This window comes from Phoca vitulina, unplaced genomic scaffold (genome assembly GCF_004348235.1).
Source record: "Phoca vitulina isolate PV1807 unplaced genomic scaffold, GSC_HSeal_1.0 scaffold25, whole genome shotgun sequence".
NCBI classification, from domain to species: domain Eukaryota; kingdom Metazoa; phylum Chordata; class Mammalia; order Carnivora; family Phocidae; genus Phoca; species Phoca vitulina.
In genome coordinates this window covers 20,818,819-20,836,815 of record NW_022589728.1, presented here as the reverse complement: position 1 = coordinate 20,836,815, position 17,997 = coordinate 20,818,819, and the positions used below count along the sequence as shown (strand labels likewise).

General features: G+C 41.3%; 1 protein-coding gene across 10 annotated transcripts in view; it reads left to right on the top strand.

Annotated features, from left to right (window-relative positions):
• NCOA2 (nuclear receptor coactivator 2) overlaps positions 1 to 17,997 on the top strand; it is a 284,594-nt gene that overhangs the window by 214,603 nt on the left and 51,994 nt on the right. For 9 of the 10 annotated variants that reach the window (XM_032421672.1, XM_032421670.1, XM_032421663.1 and 6 more), the window contains 5 exons: positions 6,166 to 6,269; positions 10,114 to 10,291; positions 12,970 to 13,158; positions 16,690 to 16,791; positions 17,069 to 17,212. In XM_032421672.1, the coding sequence (XP_032277563.1) occupies positions 6,166 to 6,269; positions 10,114 to 10,291; positions 12,970 to 13,158; positions 16,690 to 16,791; positions 17,069 to 17,212 (717 nt within the window). Of the gene's footprint in view, positions 1 to 6,165; positions 6,270 to 10,113; positions 10,292 to 12,969; positions 13,159 to 16,689; positions 16,792 to 17,068; positions 17,213 to 17,997 lie in introns of those variants that run through there. The other variant, XM_032421673.1, reaches the window with a different exon arrangement.

Sequence of the window (17,997 nt, the reverse complement as noted above, 5' to 3'; positions counted from 1 at the left end):
AGGATCATAGCTTCTGTTTTGTTGCTGTTCTCACCAGAAACTTAAATTTTACTTTCAAATTTATGTCTGTAGATGCCAGTGATAAAGAGCAATTTAATCCAGTTGCTTCAAAAAATACCTGTATTTTAAAATCACTTACCTTTCTAGAGATCAAATGCTTCCCTATTCACTTTTCCTTTTGTTCTAAGAAACAATATGAACAATAATTGTAAAGAAAAGCATATGGAATATAATATTAATGATTTTCTCCCAGTTTGTGGTATGACTCATCTTAACACGGTCCCTGAAGAGATGGGGTTTTGTTCTTTGCTTTGAAACTGGAAATCTAATTAATTGGTATTGGATTTCTGGAGTGCAGGCAAATGGAGGAAGGAACCAGGCGGGATTGCTGTCGGAGCAGCTACCGGGAGAGAAGGGACACTCAGAGAAAGATTACAGAGGCATCCTTGGACAGTCTCTCATCAGGGTTTTGCATTTGGTTTTATGATATTTTTATCTTTGGGGGGGAGTGAGGAAGAAAGGGAGAGAGTTATTATTTTCATTGTTACTCTCTTAGGCCATATTCTTATCTAAAAAGAATAATTTTAGGGGTGCCTGGGTGGCTCAGTCGTTAAGCGTCTGCCTTTGGCTCAGGTCATGATCCCAGGGTCCTGGGATCGAGCCCCGCATGGGGCTCCCTGCGCCGCGGGAAGCCTGCTTCTCCCTCTCCCACTCCCCCTGCTTGTGTTCCTTCTCTCGCTTTGTCTCTCTCTGTCAAATAAATAAAATCTTAAAAAAATAATAAATAAATGAAAAGAATAACTTTAATGCTGAAAGTGCAGCAGAAAGAAATAGAAGTCAAGGCATGAAGGAGAAGTCTTTTTGTAGGCTCTGAAAATTAAATTTTATCATCTCTTTTTCCGATTTAAGGGTTCCATCTATAATAATGAGATTTCGTAAGGTTTTGGCCATATGAAACTCTGGGATGTCTTTCTACTCTTGAGTTTACTGAAGGATATTTTTGTAACAGAATATATTTTTATAGCTAATGGATGCAAAATATAGAAAAGTAAATATAATTTGTGACCGCTGAGAAAACTGCCTAATTTAAAAATATTAAATAGTGTGTTTTAGTATAGAAATGCTGTACTTACAGAGGTATAAATATATCTAAGGATTTAAGCTTATTTATATCTGGTCCTTAAAAATAGCATACTAATTACTGAAAGGCTCCATCAAGATACCAGTATATGTCCGGTTATCGTAATAATGTATCTCTCACTAGAGTCCTTTCCTTCCTCCTATTTAATTTCAAGGCTCAGCTGAATGTTGAACAGAAGTAGTAATTACCTCATGAAAAGGACCCAAAAACATAAATTCATGGCCAGTTTAATGTAGATTTCAATTACATTGAAATGAAAAGCCATACTTCTGAGTGTTTTCTATCATTTCATATTATTGATTTTATTCTCTTTAATATTGAGAAATGATGAAAGCACAAATTCAATACAGAATTGAATAGCAGGTGACAAATTAATTGGAAATGCATATAATACAAACATTAGTGAGGACAGGCGTGAAAAGCCCCAGATTCTTTACCCTTTGTCTCTCTTTCATATTTACTCTATGAATAGTGAACATTTCCCATTCCCTTAATTACATGAATAGTGTTGTGTAAATATTACAACATTCTCTTGCAAATAATCGATAGACTCATTTAGAGTTTTCTTTCAAAGCACATGTTCCACTAATAGATCTTGTGAAATTTGTGTTGTTTTCATTTTTAGTCAGGGATTCCTAGAATTCCAGCTTAGACAAACTTTTTGCCAACGTTTCTTAGCTTAGCATTGGTTTTCAGAGGCCACGCTGACATTTTCTCGGGGCCAGATGCCACATGTCCATTCCCACTGGTTTCCTTCTTAGGCTCTTGCTTTTGCCATCCACTTGCTTATCCTGCCGAGTCCAACTCAGTTACAACGTACGTGAAATATTTTCAGCTACATCCAATGATTTTTATCTCTTCTTTGAACTTAAAGTTAGTTCCTTGCAATTATCGCTAAATTGCTCCCATTTAGTTCGATTGTAATTGTTTTGCCCTCCCAGCTAGATTTAATCTCTCAGCTGACAAGGATTATTCACTCCACTTGCACCACATGCACAGCGAGACACAAGACACAGAGATGGAGAGACTGCTTGCTGAACAGATCCCATTGTTACTGGGTGATTTCCTCACGGTGGCCACTCACTGCCTGTGACTTCCTGTTAGCTGCTTTTCTCCTCTGAAAGATTGATCAATTGAATGTGATAAAGAGAAAAAAAAAGACATGGCTTACCATCACAAATCATTTTTCAAGATGATAATTATTTTTACCCAAACACGTTTTGTTAGATCTAAATTATCTCCTCCTTTAAATTTTAGGCCCTTATCCTAAATTTCATCTGATCTGTAGATTTCTAGAATAAAATGCAGTGCAGTTATGATCCTCATTCTACGGTTTTCTGGTAAGAGTTCAAAATTCAGTGTCTGAGCATGTTGCTAGAATAGTTAGGACACCCCAGCCTGAAAGTTTATCATTGTTTAGGAACCTGCATGATTGGGTTTTCTTACATTGTTTTTTAAATTCCACAGAATATTAAAGGATGAATTTAGGAAAGTTTGGGTCTTGAGAATGATGATCAGATCCTCAAAACGCAAACATCTCACAAGGTATATTGATTGTCTTTACTAGGCTTGGAAACGGATTATCACAGATACCGTTATTTTGTCTTTATTTTGCCCTAAAAATGGCATTATCATAGGCCCCACAGAAAACAAGAATCTCTTACCGATGTGATAGCAGAGTCTCATATGTCAAATAGCCTGCTGTTCTCTAGCGGTCAGCAGTAGGTATGGAATTGCCCTTGCGATCAGTAGCTTGTGCTTCATGTCTCACTTTCCCCTAACATAAATCTGAATTAATCAATCCATTCTTTAAAACGAACAAAACCACCAGTTTCAACAGTGGAAGGGTAAGAGAACTGGGGACCTGAGAAAACATTAGATGCCCTCAAACTTACTGAGCAAGGCAAGGAAAGATGATTTGTTTTATTTCTTCAGGAAATCCTTTCCCCGTATTTCTGACCCTGCCTACCTGTCCCATTCCTCCCCCTGCACCCTGGAGGTCTGTTAGGACTAAAGCCGGGACTTTATTCCTTTTTCCACCCACTCCCACCTCCAGCTGCCTCCTCCATATCTGGGAATAGGTGCCCGAGGTGGATCTGGTCTGTTAGCCACCAAATACTTAGTGAAAACCTGCTCTGACATAGGGACCGTGCCCACTGAGGATATAGACACAGTGCGCCCTTCATGAAACTTACCTTTTGATGGCAGATCGAGTACTATTTCCTGGACTGTGATTCTCACTGCAGGAAGTGGGGAGGACAGCATACCTTCCTAGGAAGATGTATCAGAATGTCATACAAAGAAAGCCTTTTTAGTCTTCAGATTCTGATAGGTCCTCTCTGGGGAGGTTGTCTTCTCTTGTACGCCATTCCGATTTGAGGATCACTGGTGCTGTTGGAAGAGGTTGCTGATGGGAGCAACGAATAGTGAGGGGGCAGAGCAAAGGCTGCGATTTACGCTTTCTGCGGGCTGCCAGCACATTGCTCTCACACTGTCACAACACCGAAGGCAAAGAACGAATCGGAATGCCGTGAGACCACAGAAACACGTGATGTCTGTTTGACGCCTTTTACGATTTAGTAGTAATGAAACTCAGGATCCTTAGGCCTGAAGCCTGCTGGGACCTCCACAGTACCTGGCTGTTAAATCAGATGAAACAGCAGGTGATGGGGTCAGTCCTATCCCTGGTGAGTAGGAAAGGGAGTGGAAACTGAGGAGAAACCTGTAGCCTTACAGAGTGAACCAGCAAAGGAAAAAAAACAAAAACAAAACAAAACTATATGCCCCAGTATGCATTTACTTGGGGTATATTTGGCAATGAAAAAGATTCTAGGAAAATGGGAATGGACGTGGAGGGGGAGGGAGGTCACATGCAGTAATCGTGTGGAAAGCCTGAGGTAGTTCCTGCCCCATTGAGGCTGAGGAACTAGGCTGAGACCAAGCCTGCAGATAGAGCCAAGGGGTAAGGGAAGGCAGCAAGAAAAAAACAAAATGAAGACTGACAGATCCTTCCAATATTTACTGTGTTGTAAAGGCTACCAGATAAGTCATCTCTCTCTCTCCCCCTTTCTCTTTTAAAGATTTATTTATTTATTTTAGGGGTGGGGAGGGGCAAAGGGAGAGAGCAAATCTCAAGCAGACCGTGCGTTGAGCGAGCAGCCCAACGTGGGCCTCCGTCTCATGACCCTGAGATCACGGCCTGAGCTGAAATCAAGAGTCAGACACCCAACCGACTGAGCCACCCAGTCTAAGCCCCAAGTCTTCTCTCTCTTAATAGGTGGTCGCAATTATTTAGATCTAAGGAGGTGAGCCAGGAATATAGTAATTGAAAAAGCAGATACAGTCTGCTTATGATAAGCTCTGCAAAGAAGTTACTACATTTGGAACTCTACTACATGAGGAAGAACTAACACACACAGATGTGCTAGTAGTAAGTTACATTTGTAAACTACTTTATAGATTTTAGAGTGTGTTTTACCTATCATCCAGTTTACTCCTGTCACAGTCCATGATGTACAGAAGGCAGGTACTATAAGGCCTTAAAAAGTTGGAATGAGGGCGCCTGGGTGGCTCAGTCGTTAAGTGTCTGCCTTCAGCTCGGGTCATGATCCCAGGGTCCTGGGATCAAGTCCTGCATCGGGCTCCTTGCTCCGCAGGAAGCCTGCTTCTCCCTCTCCCACTCCCCCTGCTTGTGTTCCCTCTCTCGCTGTGTCTCACTCTGTCAAATAAATAAATAAATTCTTTTTAAAAAAAAAAAAAATGTTGGAATGACTTCTCTGGCTCATACTTCTAAGTGGCTGAACTTAGACTTGCACTCACACAGGTCATCTTCCCTTTTCCACTGAATATAATGTGGAAGTGCTCCATCCTGGCAGTGGCAAGATTTGGAGGACCTGCATAATTCCTAATTATGTTCTAGGTTCTCAGGTACAAATTAAGTTTTCCAGATTTTCAGAATACTCTGTAAAATCTTTTTTACCAAAAAAACAAAAAAAAAGCAGCAGCACCAAAATTTACCAAGGTCATGAAAGCAGGTTGATCCTGAGTATGAAATTGATTTACAGTTTTCTTTATTTGCATTTAATTACAATACTAACATGCAGTGTAAACAAGGATATAATTTATTCAGGTATAAATAATTGGCACATTGTTTTTGTGTTGTTTTCTCGCAAGTTGACGATATGTATCTGTTACGCCTTAAACGTTTTTTTTGGTGTTCTTAAAATAACGAGTTTGCATATATATATATATATATATATCGATAACTGCGCATCTGTTTGTTCTCTGAGAATTATCCATGATGGAGCATTGTCCCAGGCCCTCTCGGCTTGAACGCTGCCTCACGTTGTAATGCAGGGGCATGTATTGTGCATCTCTGTTTTAGATCAAAGGGCAGCCACTGAGCTCCTCTTGGTGCCTGAGAGGGGGCTGCTTCTCTCTGCCGTAAATCGGTAAGCACCTTCTACAATATAGAGACCCCATCTTTCTGGCTGCTTATATGTGAGTGTGACGAGAGGTGGAGCAGTGCAGGAGTCCAAAAGGCAGTCGTTAGAGCGTGTCACGCAGGGGCAGCCTAGCCGTAGCAGGTTGGGACCTCCTTCTTAGTCCTTCTGCAAATGCGTGCAAATGTATCTCTGATTAAGCTACTGAATTCTGAACAACAGACCTTTCTTTATCCTGGTTTGCGGAGTCCCCGGAGTAGAGACTAATTGTGCCATAGCGTGTAGCAGTTTTGTAGTCTAGAAAAAAAATGCTTGTTGGGGACTAGCACGAAACCACTAAACTCATTTCATCACCTGCCTGAGAGGGGCTCTGAGCACAGGTTCTGGAGGTGAAAAGGTACTGTTCTGTTCCTGCTTCCAGCAGCATCTCCCGTTCAGCGGCGGTGGGGATGGACTCCAACTCCTTCAGCGCCCCGGCTGGTTCCACTAGAGATTTTAAAGATCATTACGATGACAATGTTTCTGTGTCATTCTGCCCTTGAAAAAGCACTGCCATTTAATTCACACTTCCGTTTGTTGCAGAGAAAGCAGCAGCTGCCAACGTAGATGAAGTGCAGAAGTCAGACGTGTCGTCGACCGGGCAGGGCGTCATCGACAAGGATGCGCTGGGGCCTATGATGCTTGAGGTAGCCTACCCTCGTTCTGGTTCTCTGCCCTACCCTCTTGTCGGTCTTCATATTATTACGTTTAATTTTCAGGTGAATATAATTTCAGGACAGTCTACACTTAATTTTCACTCGTCGGGCTGGAAGTACCGCTGACCTCTGGAGCTTACTAGTATGTATTCATCTAGCTCCCGATTTCAGCCTACGTACATTTCCCAGTAATAAGAGAGAATTACATGAACTAGATTACAATATAAATTGACAGAGTGAGCATTCATTTTGGAAAACCATGTTCACAAGTCCTATTAAATTCTGCAATATAATTTTCATCTGAGATGTTCCCCCAATTTTTAGATTTTATATATGCCATATACAGATGTCCGTGTACGCAGGTTACAGTTCGAGGACCAAATGCAGGTTTGTGCTTTTTATTTATGCTGCTTCAAACTAGTTTATCTCATAAAGATGAAAACTGAAATAATAGGCAGAGCTGTTAGGGTGAGCATCACAAATGTAGTGGTTGGTCTTAACTCCCTGTTCTTTATTAACTTTCGGAAGTTTTATGACCAGACTACCGTCTAGAATTTGTAAAGTCTAGCTTTCCTGTTTGATTAACAAGTACTTTGCTGTACCTATTCCAAAATTAAAATTCAAGATGTAGGCTATGGGAAGATGAGGGAAAAAATGTCGGTGAATATATAACAAGAAGCAGAGGAGCCCTGAGACATAAATTATGTCAGATCTCAGGATAATTTACTCTGCCGATGATATGATGAGATTGAAAAGTACCACGTGGCCGGAAGCTGGGCGGCATCGCCATGTAGAATCATTTAACTTGTGGCAATAGCTGCACCTAGATGAGAAAGTAGGATTTTTAAAGCAAAGATCACCAGTAATTGCCCTTTTTCTTCAGTTGGTGCATGTGATGATTTTTATTTTTAGAAAATCTCATTCTGTGAAAATGTATCATACACTTGGAAGGTGGTGGTGGGGGGGAACACAGGAAAAATTAAAAATCATCTGACCCAGTCTTTGTATTTAGAAATGACAAAATTCTTGGAGCTGGACCTGCTAGCCAAAAAACTTTAAATGACCCCGTGTTGTCCCTTGCTTATTTCTCTTGAGTCACTAGCTTGACAGTATCCAAGTACAATTTTCAGGGAAAAAGCAAAACACACTTAACCTGATTTTCCAGAGTCAACAGGAAAACCAGAGTGCTGCTTCCTGCTTGGTTCTTAGAAGCAGATAAGAAAAGAAACTCTAACAAGGTGGACTATTTAGAATTAGATGAAAGTAGATAGGTTTCTGTGAAAAAACTTTTAATTATAAACAAAACTGATTTGAAAATTATGGTAATCTAACTTATTAGATTATTAGGAAATTCCCAGGTATCTGCATTGATTCCCTATATGGGGGAAGATTACAGTAGGGTGGGAACTCCTGAAAAGATTTTTGAGGCTTCTAAAAGGAAATGTTGGGAGTAACCACAAGACTATGAATTCAGGCCCTCTTTAGAGCAAGTTCATTGATTATGGAAATCAGACTGCTGGGTATCAGTGGGCCTTCTCTCATAAAATCAGACCAACATTTTTACTGTTTAAAAATAGCCTTCTGAGAATTCAGTGTATTCAGACTTGAGCAAGTACTTGTGTGGCAGGGCTTCAGTGCCGCATATGTTAGAGAGCTAATGCTCGAATCTAGTGACTTAAGGTTTGAAGTCTTTATCCCTGTTTACATGGAACAGTTTAAACAGGGAAAACTTGTTCTCGTTGAGCTGTTCCTAGGCATAGATGCACACTCATGCTTACATCATAGCATAGTGGTTGCTAGGCAACAAAACCAAATGTCAGCTTTTTTCATCAGAGCATATCATAGTGTGCTTTAAAAAAACACGGTCTTATAAGATGAAACACTTCCATCTTTCAGTCATACTGTGCTACAAATCAGTCTTTTTATCATGGTAGAAAGCAGTGGGAAGCTCTTTGCATTTTCAAAAGGGAGCTATAGGTAATATAATTATGAAAATCCCTGTGAATGTGTATCTGAAGCAGTTAGTTTAAAAGGACACGTGGCATGTAACTGATCAACTGACTGACTTCCTTTCCCCCTTCACAGACCTACACCCGCATGCACTTACTTACACGAGGTTTTCAAGGGTTGATGCCAATCTGTTATGGAAGGCCATTTACATACAGTCTTGCTTTGCCCTGCATATTGTTTATACCATTGGTAAAACCTGACAGAATATTTAAGAAAAACTTAAAATTGAATGGTGTTATTTTTTTTTTTTTAAAGAGCTTTTCACTGGTGCCTTATGGTCATTTCTAATTTGAGAGAGCACTTAGTTTTGTGATGAAAATAGAACTAAAGATGGAATATATTCAAAGAAAGCTCACAAAATAGCCTGTTAAATAATAACTTAAGGAAAAAGCAAACTAGGATAAAAGTAAACACTTTATGCCCCATCCATACACATTGTTATACCAATATGTACATGGAACATTCATGTTAAAAATAGTAGTAAATACATAGCATGGGGAAACTGTGACACAAACTGGGTAGACCAGGTGGCCCTGTTTCGAGGTATGCCTGATCAATATCAGCTTCTTCTAGTCTTGATCACTCACCTCATCTATAAAACAGGACTCTGACAAGCACAGATCAAAAAGGGAAAGGAGGAGTCACTAAGAGAAACTCCCTGAACTCTCAACTTTTATATCACCAAGGTGAACATGATAGGAAAAGACTGGGGTAAATACTGAAGTAGAACACTCTGCTGCAGAGTAATCGCAAGCATGAGCTTTTGAGTGCACCTGGGTTCAAATTCCAGCTCTGCCGTGGACTGAGTTGCAAAAGCTTTTGCAAATCACTTCACCTTTTAGAGCCTCAATTTCTTCCTCCTCTGTTAATTGGAGAAGGTAAAACATTCCTTCCAGAGTTGTAAATACTCAGATGACACAATGTGTTTAGGCACAGTAAACATGCTCGGTAGTTATTCTCATTATCTTTATTTCCTGAAATGATCCTGGAGTCTTTCTGTCCTTCCCTGATCTAGACTGGAATGACAACAAGGAGGAGTGAGGCCAAGCCACATTGCAGGAAAATGCTAATGTTATCTAGGTGGTTAAGGACCTGCAGCTCCATGACCTGGAGAACAAGTAATAGAGAAGGGCACAATTAGTTAACTTTCCAGTTCTCACTGTCAAAAACTAAAACCTCAAGTCCCCTTCCAGTCTTCAGACTCTACTGGTCATGTCTCAGCGTGCGGTCTCCATTGCCATTATCAGAGAGACACTTCCTTCCCAGACCCTTTTCCCAAACAATAAAGGATTGACATTTGAGAACATCTGCAGTTCTTTTCATTTAAACCCTGGCAGCTTTAAAGGTGGCAAAGTTTGGGGGGTTTTTTAATCCTTAAACTGAAGGAAAATTATCGATGACCCTTTCCTCCCATTGTATTACATGAGAAACTATAGAACATAATTACTTTGTACTGGGTTGGTAACATAAACGTTGTTCTTGGCCAGGTAGAGTCCATCAATATAATTTGGAAAATACAGATAAATACCTGCACTTACGTGGCAGTAATTATCTCCTGATAAAATAACAGTTAGTATTTGTCATTTAGTTTGCGACAAGAAACCCTGATCTAGGCTCTCTCCCACTTACTAAGATGGAGTCATTTCATCACGAGAAAATGTGCTAGTTTTTCCCCAAAACTAGGAGAGGGGTTGAGAGAGACAGAAATCTCTTTTCTCTCCACGTGTGAATTACACCTTTCCCTTAAAGGGATCATCCCTTCTTAACAACTGCATATGATTTTCTGTTGTGTCCTTTCTAACACAATTTGTGCCTTTTCCCTTAGGCCCTTGATGGGTTCTTCTTTGTAGTGAACCTGGAAGGCAACGTTGTATTTGTTTCAGAGAATGTGACACAGTACCTAAGGTATAACCAAGAAGAGCTGATGAACAAAAGTGTATATAGCATCCTGCATGTTGGGGACCACACTGAATTTGTCAAAAACCTGCTGCCAAAGTCTATAGGTAAATGATTATCTGCTGGGGTCTCCCTCCTCCCCCATGCACACATTGTCTTGGTTGGAGGGGGTCACATAGAACTGGGTGTTACGGCAACTGGGGATAAGAGGAACTGGGTAGTTTTTTAGAGAGGCTTACATTAAATATTTAAGCTTAAAAGTCATGGAGAAGAGGACATCTGCAGATAGGGATCTTAAATGAATGATTGTTTTGATCCTGTATTTAAAGTACATGAAAATTATTCAGATGGAAAGGACTCCTATGGCCACTGTTTTCGTGGGGTTTGTTTCGGTGTTTTTTAAGAGGTTGCCACACTGCCTCCCTTCCAGTGCCAGCCGCCTCCAATTTGTGCTTTTCGGCCATGGCTCTAAGAAGTAGAAGGTCGTGAGAAGTTTGAGGTTTGACTTCAGAAAAACAAAATTTTGCATGCTACTCACGAAGAGAGTATGTATGTGGGTGCCTACAGCCTGCTGAAGATCCGACGTTAAGGAACGAGGGGCATATAGAGGGTCGGATGCTACCAGCCCAGCAGCCGTGAATGGGCTCTTTGGTTTCCCAGACGCTTCGGTGGCTCTTCCCGCGTACCCACTCTCGCTGTCCCACCCGCTTTGCTGACTTCCTCTCACTTTGAAGATGCTGTCCAAAAGTGTCCGGGAGTATCGAGGGCCGCATTTTAAAGTGGGTGGCTCACAGTGTGGGCCCACCTTACCTGCTACTCCAGAGTATGAACATTCCCACTTACTAAGGGGTTCTTTTTTTAATATTCTCACTTAGACTGATGATGCTAAGAACATCTTTGCAGATAAAAGGAAGTGCATATTTTAGTACAGAATAAGGTCAAGTCCTGAGTTAGCAAGTATTTCTGTTCTTTTTTTTTTTTTTTCAAACGGTTTATATTAGCCGGTCTTACTGTTACCACAGTAAATAGAAGGCCCTTTTTAAATTCCAGATGGCTAGCTTTTCCTTGGCATGATAACCCTTTGTTCAAAGTGACTGCAGCAGTAACACAAAACATATGCATATTCATGTGAGATTCTTTTATTATATTCTCTAGTAAATGAACAAGAAAATGGGATTTCTTATTTCAAGTAATATTTCAGATCTCTTCAGTAATTTGATGACTTCCTCAAAGGACCTATACTTATTAATTCACTATTATTAATTCACTTGTCTAAAGAGCTCTTTTCTTGACTTTATACTGTACTTTTTTTATGTTTTAAAATTACTTATTAACCTGAGTTAATAAGAACTCTTTTTTCTTTCTTCTTTCATTTCTCTGTGTAGTATCCATTATGTAAATAAGCTTTTAAGAATACTGATGGTGGAAGAAACCTCCCAAATGTCTGCACAGACATATAAAGCTAGCTATGGTTCCTTCTGTAATTCTGAAACAGTTTCTTGCAGTTAACTTGGTATTTCCTTTGTTCTTTCCAGGGTGTGTTTTCTTTTTTATTCCTTTGCAGCCCAGTGGCTATGCACTTAGCATTGCATTCACCAGAACACCTAGATGTCCTTTTAAGTATTTTCCCACTAGTGAGCTTTGAGAGTATGTTTGCTTATCTTATCACTGGCCCTTTTTTCCGATCCTCTCTTTCATTGTCCTACTGGTCGTAATATTTTTTAGATAAAACATAAAGAACAGTAAAGAAAAGAATACCAAAATGATGATTAGGATTGGTACTGATTCCAGCTCTTCTAGTAGCTGAAGATCTTTCTCATAGGTTTTTTCATCTGTGGAATGAGAAAGTGGATCTGGTGATCCATGAGAACAACCTTACAGTCTCCAAATCAGTCATCCTTTTATTTCCCTTGATTTCTCGAATTTCCCCAAAAAAGTGTCTTTCCTCTGTGTCATTCTCTCTTTCTTGAATTAATACATACATTTCTAAGTATTGACACTAAAGGAGAAGACCTGTGAAGTAACCTTTCACTTGATAAGAAATAAATGACATTAGCAGTGCCTCTGCAGGGATTTTTCAGTCGAATTGAGGAAATGTACCTGAAATAGAGTAATTCAGCAACAGCCAAGTTACAGAATACACACCAAAATTTCTGTAAAATTCTACAAAAGAAGGATCTGGGAGAGAAGACAGAGTGGGGATCTCGGCCTCAGAGCAGGGTACATCGGGGTGGGAGAAATAGTGGCCGCTGGACACTTGAGCACCGGTGTCCATGTGGGACCAGGGGTGGAGGATGGTGGGGGAGGCTTGTGCTGGCCAGCGTGGGAGATCTGGTTAGATGGATAAGGTGGGGCTGGTTAGTGAGATTCGATCTATCAGTTCGAATGGCCTTCATATCCCTGACTACATCAAGTCAAAATCCTTTTAGAGAACTTAATGCATGCTGTAAGTTGGTGCCAGTTCCAGATTTTTGAGCAGGGGGTAACATATCTCAAGGGGATAAAATATCTAAAGTACCTAAAGTACAAGTAGGTTGAACTAAATTTCCAAGAAACCAGAGTAAGGAAAACCCAAAAATGAAGAACAGTGTTCTAATAATAATTAAACAAGGCCTGAACCAGAAGGGAAGGAGTCAGGGTGAAGAGTAAGAGGCGTAGAAGTTATTTTGAAAATCCCAAGCATTTTCCCAAATTGTTAAAACATTAGCATCGTTTTGATAATTTGGCAGCAGCGAGTCTGATGTTAGTTTCTTTATAATTATCGGGTTGCTTTTGCCTCCCTCAGTGAATGGGGGATCCTGGTCTGGCGAACCTCCTCGGCGGAACAGCCATACCTTCAATTGTCGGATGCTGGTAAAACCTTTACCTGATTCAGAAGAGGAAGGTCACGATAACCAGGACACACATCAGAAATATGAAACTATGCAGTGCTTTGCTGTCTCTCAACCAAAGTCCATCAAAGAAGAAGGAGAAGGTAGGGCCAAATCTGTAGGATATCTTACATATCCGTGTATTTATTCCTGTGCTACTATTTTCATACTTAATTATCTAAAATGAGTGGCCACACGAAGAAAAATTTAGAAGTGGTTTCTTCATTCATTTTAACCTACTTAATTTTTGTGATAAATTCCATTTTTTTTTAAAGATTTTATTTATTTATTTGTCAGAGAGAGAGCACAAGCAGAGGAAGCCGCAGAGGGAGAGGGAGAAGCAGACTCTCAGCCGAGCAAGGAGGCCCGATGCAGGGCTGGATCCCAGGACTCTGGGATCATGACCTGAGCCGAAGGCAGACACCCAACTTACTTGAGCCACCCAGGCGTCCCATAAATTCAGTTTTTAAGTCTTTAAAACAGCACTCTCCAACAGAATGTTCTGCAGTGATGGCAGTATTCTATATCGTTCATGTCCAATGCAGGCCCCACTAGCTGCATGTGGCTATTGAGCGCTTGAAATTTCAGTAATGCAATTGGGGGGCTGAATTTTCTATTTTATTAAGTTTACATTTACACAGCCACTAGTGGCTACCCTACTAGAGAAGCTCTGTTAGTGGTTAAGCTTCCCAGGGATCCGAGGCTCCTCTGAATGTCTACTGCAAGCGACGAGCCACAGACCTAGAAAGATGCACAAGTACAAACAATATTTTTCATATACTTTCCGGGGGTTAATGGATTCCGTATAGTTTATCCAGGGATTCAGGTCCATAATATGGTGTAATAGAATGCTACTTAAGAGAGGATGGAGATGGGAGTGAGTGATGGCGAGGATCTCAGGCCCTTCCCCTTAAAGGACGCTGCTGTAGCGTCCACCCCCTTCACCACCCACCACCCCCCACCCCCCGTGCCCTCCCAAGTAAGCCCTTCTGTGCCGCTGAGTGACCTCTCTCCTATGAGGCAGTGCTGAGGAATGCATTCTGCGTACAGGGTAGAAGAGAAAGCGCAGAGGAGCACTGGTGGGTGGGAACCTCATGGGCTTTATCATCAGACATGCCAGCTCCTGAGTCAGCCACTTACCAACTCTGGCTTTGGGCAAGTTTTTTAACCTCACTGAGCATCAGTTTACTCTCTTCTTTTTTTTTTTTTTTTAAGATTTTATTTATTTATTTGAGAGAGAGAGGGACAATGAGAGAGGGAATACAAGCAGGGAGAGTGGGGGAGGGAGAAGCAGGCTTCCCACCGAGCAGGGAGCCCGATGCGGGGCTCAATCCCAGGACCCTGGGATCACGACCTGAGCTGAAGGCAGACACTTAACGGCTGAGCCACCCAGGTGCCCCCACTCTCTTCTCTTATCAAGTGAAGTCAACAATCCCAGTATCAGAATGTAGTCAGGATTAAACGAATACGCCTGAACCATGATCGGCATTAAATAATCCAGAGTGTCCCTAACTTACGATGGTTTGACTTACTTTTTTTTGACGTTAGGATTGTCGAAAGCCGTACACAGTCAGTAGAAACCGTACTTCAAATTTTTTAATTAGGATCTTTGCCACGGCTAGCGATATGCCTACAACCCTCTCTCAGGATGCTGGGCAGCGACAGCAAGCCACAGCTCCCAGTGAGCCGTGCGTTCACAAGGGTGAACAACTGGTACACTTACATCCGTTCTGTACCCGTGCATCCGTTCTGTTGTTCACTTTCAGGATAGTATCTAGTAAATTACATGAGATGGTCAGCACTTTATTAAAACACAGGCTATGTGTGAGATGATGTTGCCCAACTGTAGACTAGTGTGTTTGAGCACATTTAAGGTAGGCTTGGCTAACTCATGATGTTTGGTAGGTTAGGTGTATTAAATGCATTTCCACCTTTCAATATTTTCATCTTAAAATAGGTTTATCAAGGGGGGCGCCTGGGTGGCTCAACTGGTTGAGCGTCTGACTCTTGATTTCGGCTTAGGTCATGATCTCAGGGTCCTGGGATCGAGCCCCAGGTTGGGCTCCACACTCAGTGAGGGGTCTGCTTGTCTCCTCCCTCTGCCTGTCCCCCTGCTTCTCTCTCTCTCTCTCAAATAAATCTTTAAAGAAAAAAATAGGTTTATCAGAACATAACCCCAATTTAAGTTGAGGAAGATCTGTAGTTCATTCTTTTTGAAAAAAAAAAAAAATGGAAGTAATTTGTACTTTAAATTTTATTGAAAAGTAATGGAACTCTCCTGGATGACATAATTTTTCAAAATTAAGTTTTTATGTAAGTATGCAATGTTGAGGGATTTTTTTTCTTTTTATGCAGTAGACTAAGTGCTGCCAGTTACCCATCTAGGATACCGTTCTAAAGTGGTATAAAAAAGATATAGCTGATCTAATTTGTGGTTTTGTGCTGTATATTTAAACATTTTTGTACATTTAAAGTCTGGTTTTAAGATGTTAACATAGTATGGCGTGAGAGCGGGGTTTCTGAGCCATAGAGTGCTCAGGTTCGAATCCTGGCTTCACCAGCTTTGTATGTTGTTGGGCAACTTACTGAAACTCTGCGCTGTGGTTTCCTCCTGTGTTAAATGGGGAGAACACCAGAGCCTGCCTCGTAGAGCTGTCACAAGGACTAAGTGAATTGGTAGCCTCTAAAGAGCTAAAAAGATGTCTACCTCATAGTAAGTGCTCAAAAATTTAGCTTTTTATTATGTTGAGAATGAGGATTACATTTGTATTTGAGATACCCACTATTACTGGCTATATTTAAAGAAATTCTTTCCCAGACTTAAAGATGAACAATCATAAGTCAATCAAACATAAGATATGAAGACTACTTTTTTACCTTTTTTCCAGCATTTTTGAAATTGAAAGAGCTACCCAATGTGCTCTGCGTGTTACAAAGATAAATAAAACATTTCCCTGTTCTCTAGAGGTGAACAAGGGTGAGTGAATAAACCAATTGAAGTAGGTAAGGAGTAAAGGCTCAGCATTGGCTCTGTGAGAAACTAGCCAGGGCTGAGATTCTAACCGGGCATGTGGCTTTCTGGCACATATGACACTTTCTAGGACTTGTTCTCCGAATTCACCTCCAGACTCAGTTTATAGTCTTTGTTGTAAAGTGCATATTGCCATTCTAGGGCTAGTTACATGGTTGGGTAGAAGGTATATCTAGTGTTCCTGTAGCGTAATGAACCAAAAACTCAAGAAGCAAACCCTTGGCAGAGCAGAGTATCGGATTTTAGTTTTCATCATTTGTGTACTTGACGTTGAACTTGGCTGGTTGTCACTATCAGCCATTGAATAAGAAGGGATTACGCCAGCCCGTGGGTGGACTTCAGCGTGTGTCCTGTGGCTTCAGCAGTTTCCCCGGCCTCCTCCAGCCTCCCCCAGCCCATCCTACACAGCACACTCTAGCCTGTCCCCCAGAGGCTTCCCACTCAGGCGGGGAGAGAGTGAAGTCAGTGAGCAGCAGAGGTGCATACTGTTTTGCCATTCCCTCCTGCATTGATTTACAAGGTCGTGTTGTCATAAATACATTGGGAGTTTGTGTGAATCACTGAAAAAGCCTCATACAGTAACTATAAATGTATGTGATTGAAGATTTGCAGTCCTGCTTGATTTGTGTGGCAAGAAGAGTTCCTATGAAGGAAAGACCAGTTCTTCCCTCGTCAGAAAGTTTTACTACTCGCCAAGATCTCCAAGGTACCTTTTCTTTCCAAAGAATATCTACATATTTGTAAGGCAGGGAGTCTGTTTAGAAGACTGCGAAGAAGCGGGGGACAGTGATGGGTGCTGGGACAGAAGCGTCCGGGGGCCGCAGGAAGGAGAGGGAGGGACACTTATTTTCACTGTCTGCCCTTTTGGTTCGTGTACTTGTGCTACCTAGTCTAAATAAATAAATTTTTATCTTTTAAAATGTTAATCACTTCCATACATAATAGATGAGTATGTAGGTGTAATGCTTGCTGTTATTTAATAGGCAAGATCACTTCACTGGATACTAGCACCATGCGGGCAGCCATGAAACCAGGCTGGGAGGACCTGGTGAGAAGGTGCATTCAGAAGTTCCATGCACAGCACGAGGGGGAAGCCGTGTCCTACGCTAAGAGGCATCATCATGAAGGTAAGCATCTCTCCGTGGTATTTCTCTTGAAGTTGACGTCACTTTATGCTATATTACTGCTTCCTGTGGGAGCTTTCTCTGAAACAGTGATCCTGAAGTTCACCTCAGGAAACTTGGATCTGTTGACTTTTTGTGTTCATATGTACTTGCGTCGTCTGGCCCAGAAAATGTCGCCATCTAAAGGAAAATTTAATAGAAACCTGTGGGGCAGAAGAATGAGATAAACAGGAGATAATTTCATAAAAACAGAAGAAAGGGGAGGGAAAGAGGTCATTTTCTCTGATCCTAAGGCTTCTGTATGTATAAGACTACATAATAAGGTGCCATTTAATATCAAAATAAATCTCTGAATCATAAGGAAAATCTGGAAATAAGAATGAAATGAAATTTTCAAGAGCAGCTGAACTCCCAGTAGAGGTAACAATGGGGTCCCAAGCCCTCCTTCCAGATGATGACCCCTAAAGACTGTTTCTCGAAGGCCCGAAGAAATAAAGTGACTTGTCTGAGGTCATAGGACAGCTAGACTGACAGTTAATTAACAAGACAGCTAGAACCAAACCCAGAACTTCGAAGTCCTAGGTCAGTAATAATAACAGCCCTTACAGAGCACCTGGTCTTTGTCCAGCATCTTCCTTCTCTACAGTATCTTGTTGATCCTCAACGCACCTGTGAGGTAGGTGTTAGGACTCGAGCTATAGATGAGGAGGCAGAAGCGGGTGAAATGACTGGCTTGTCAGCACTGGAGTTTAATCGGAGGCACATCCTGGCCGTCCCTCTGCTGTGCT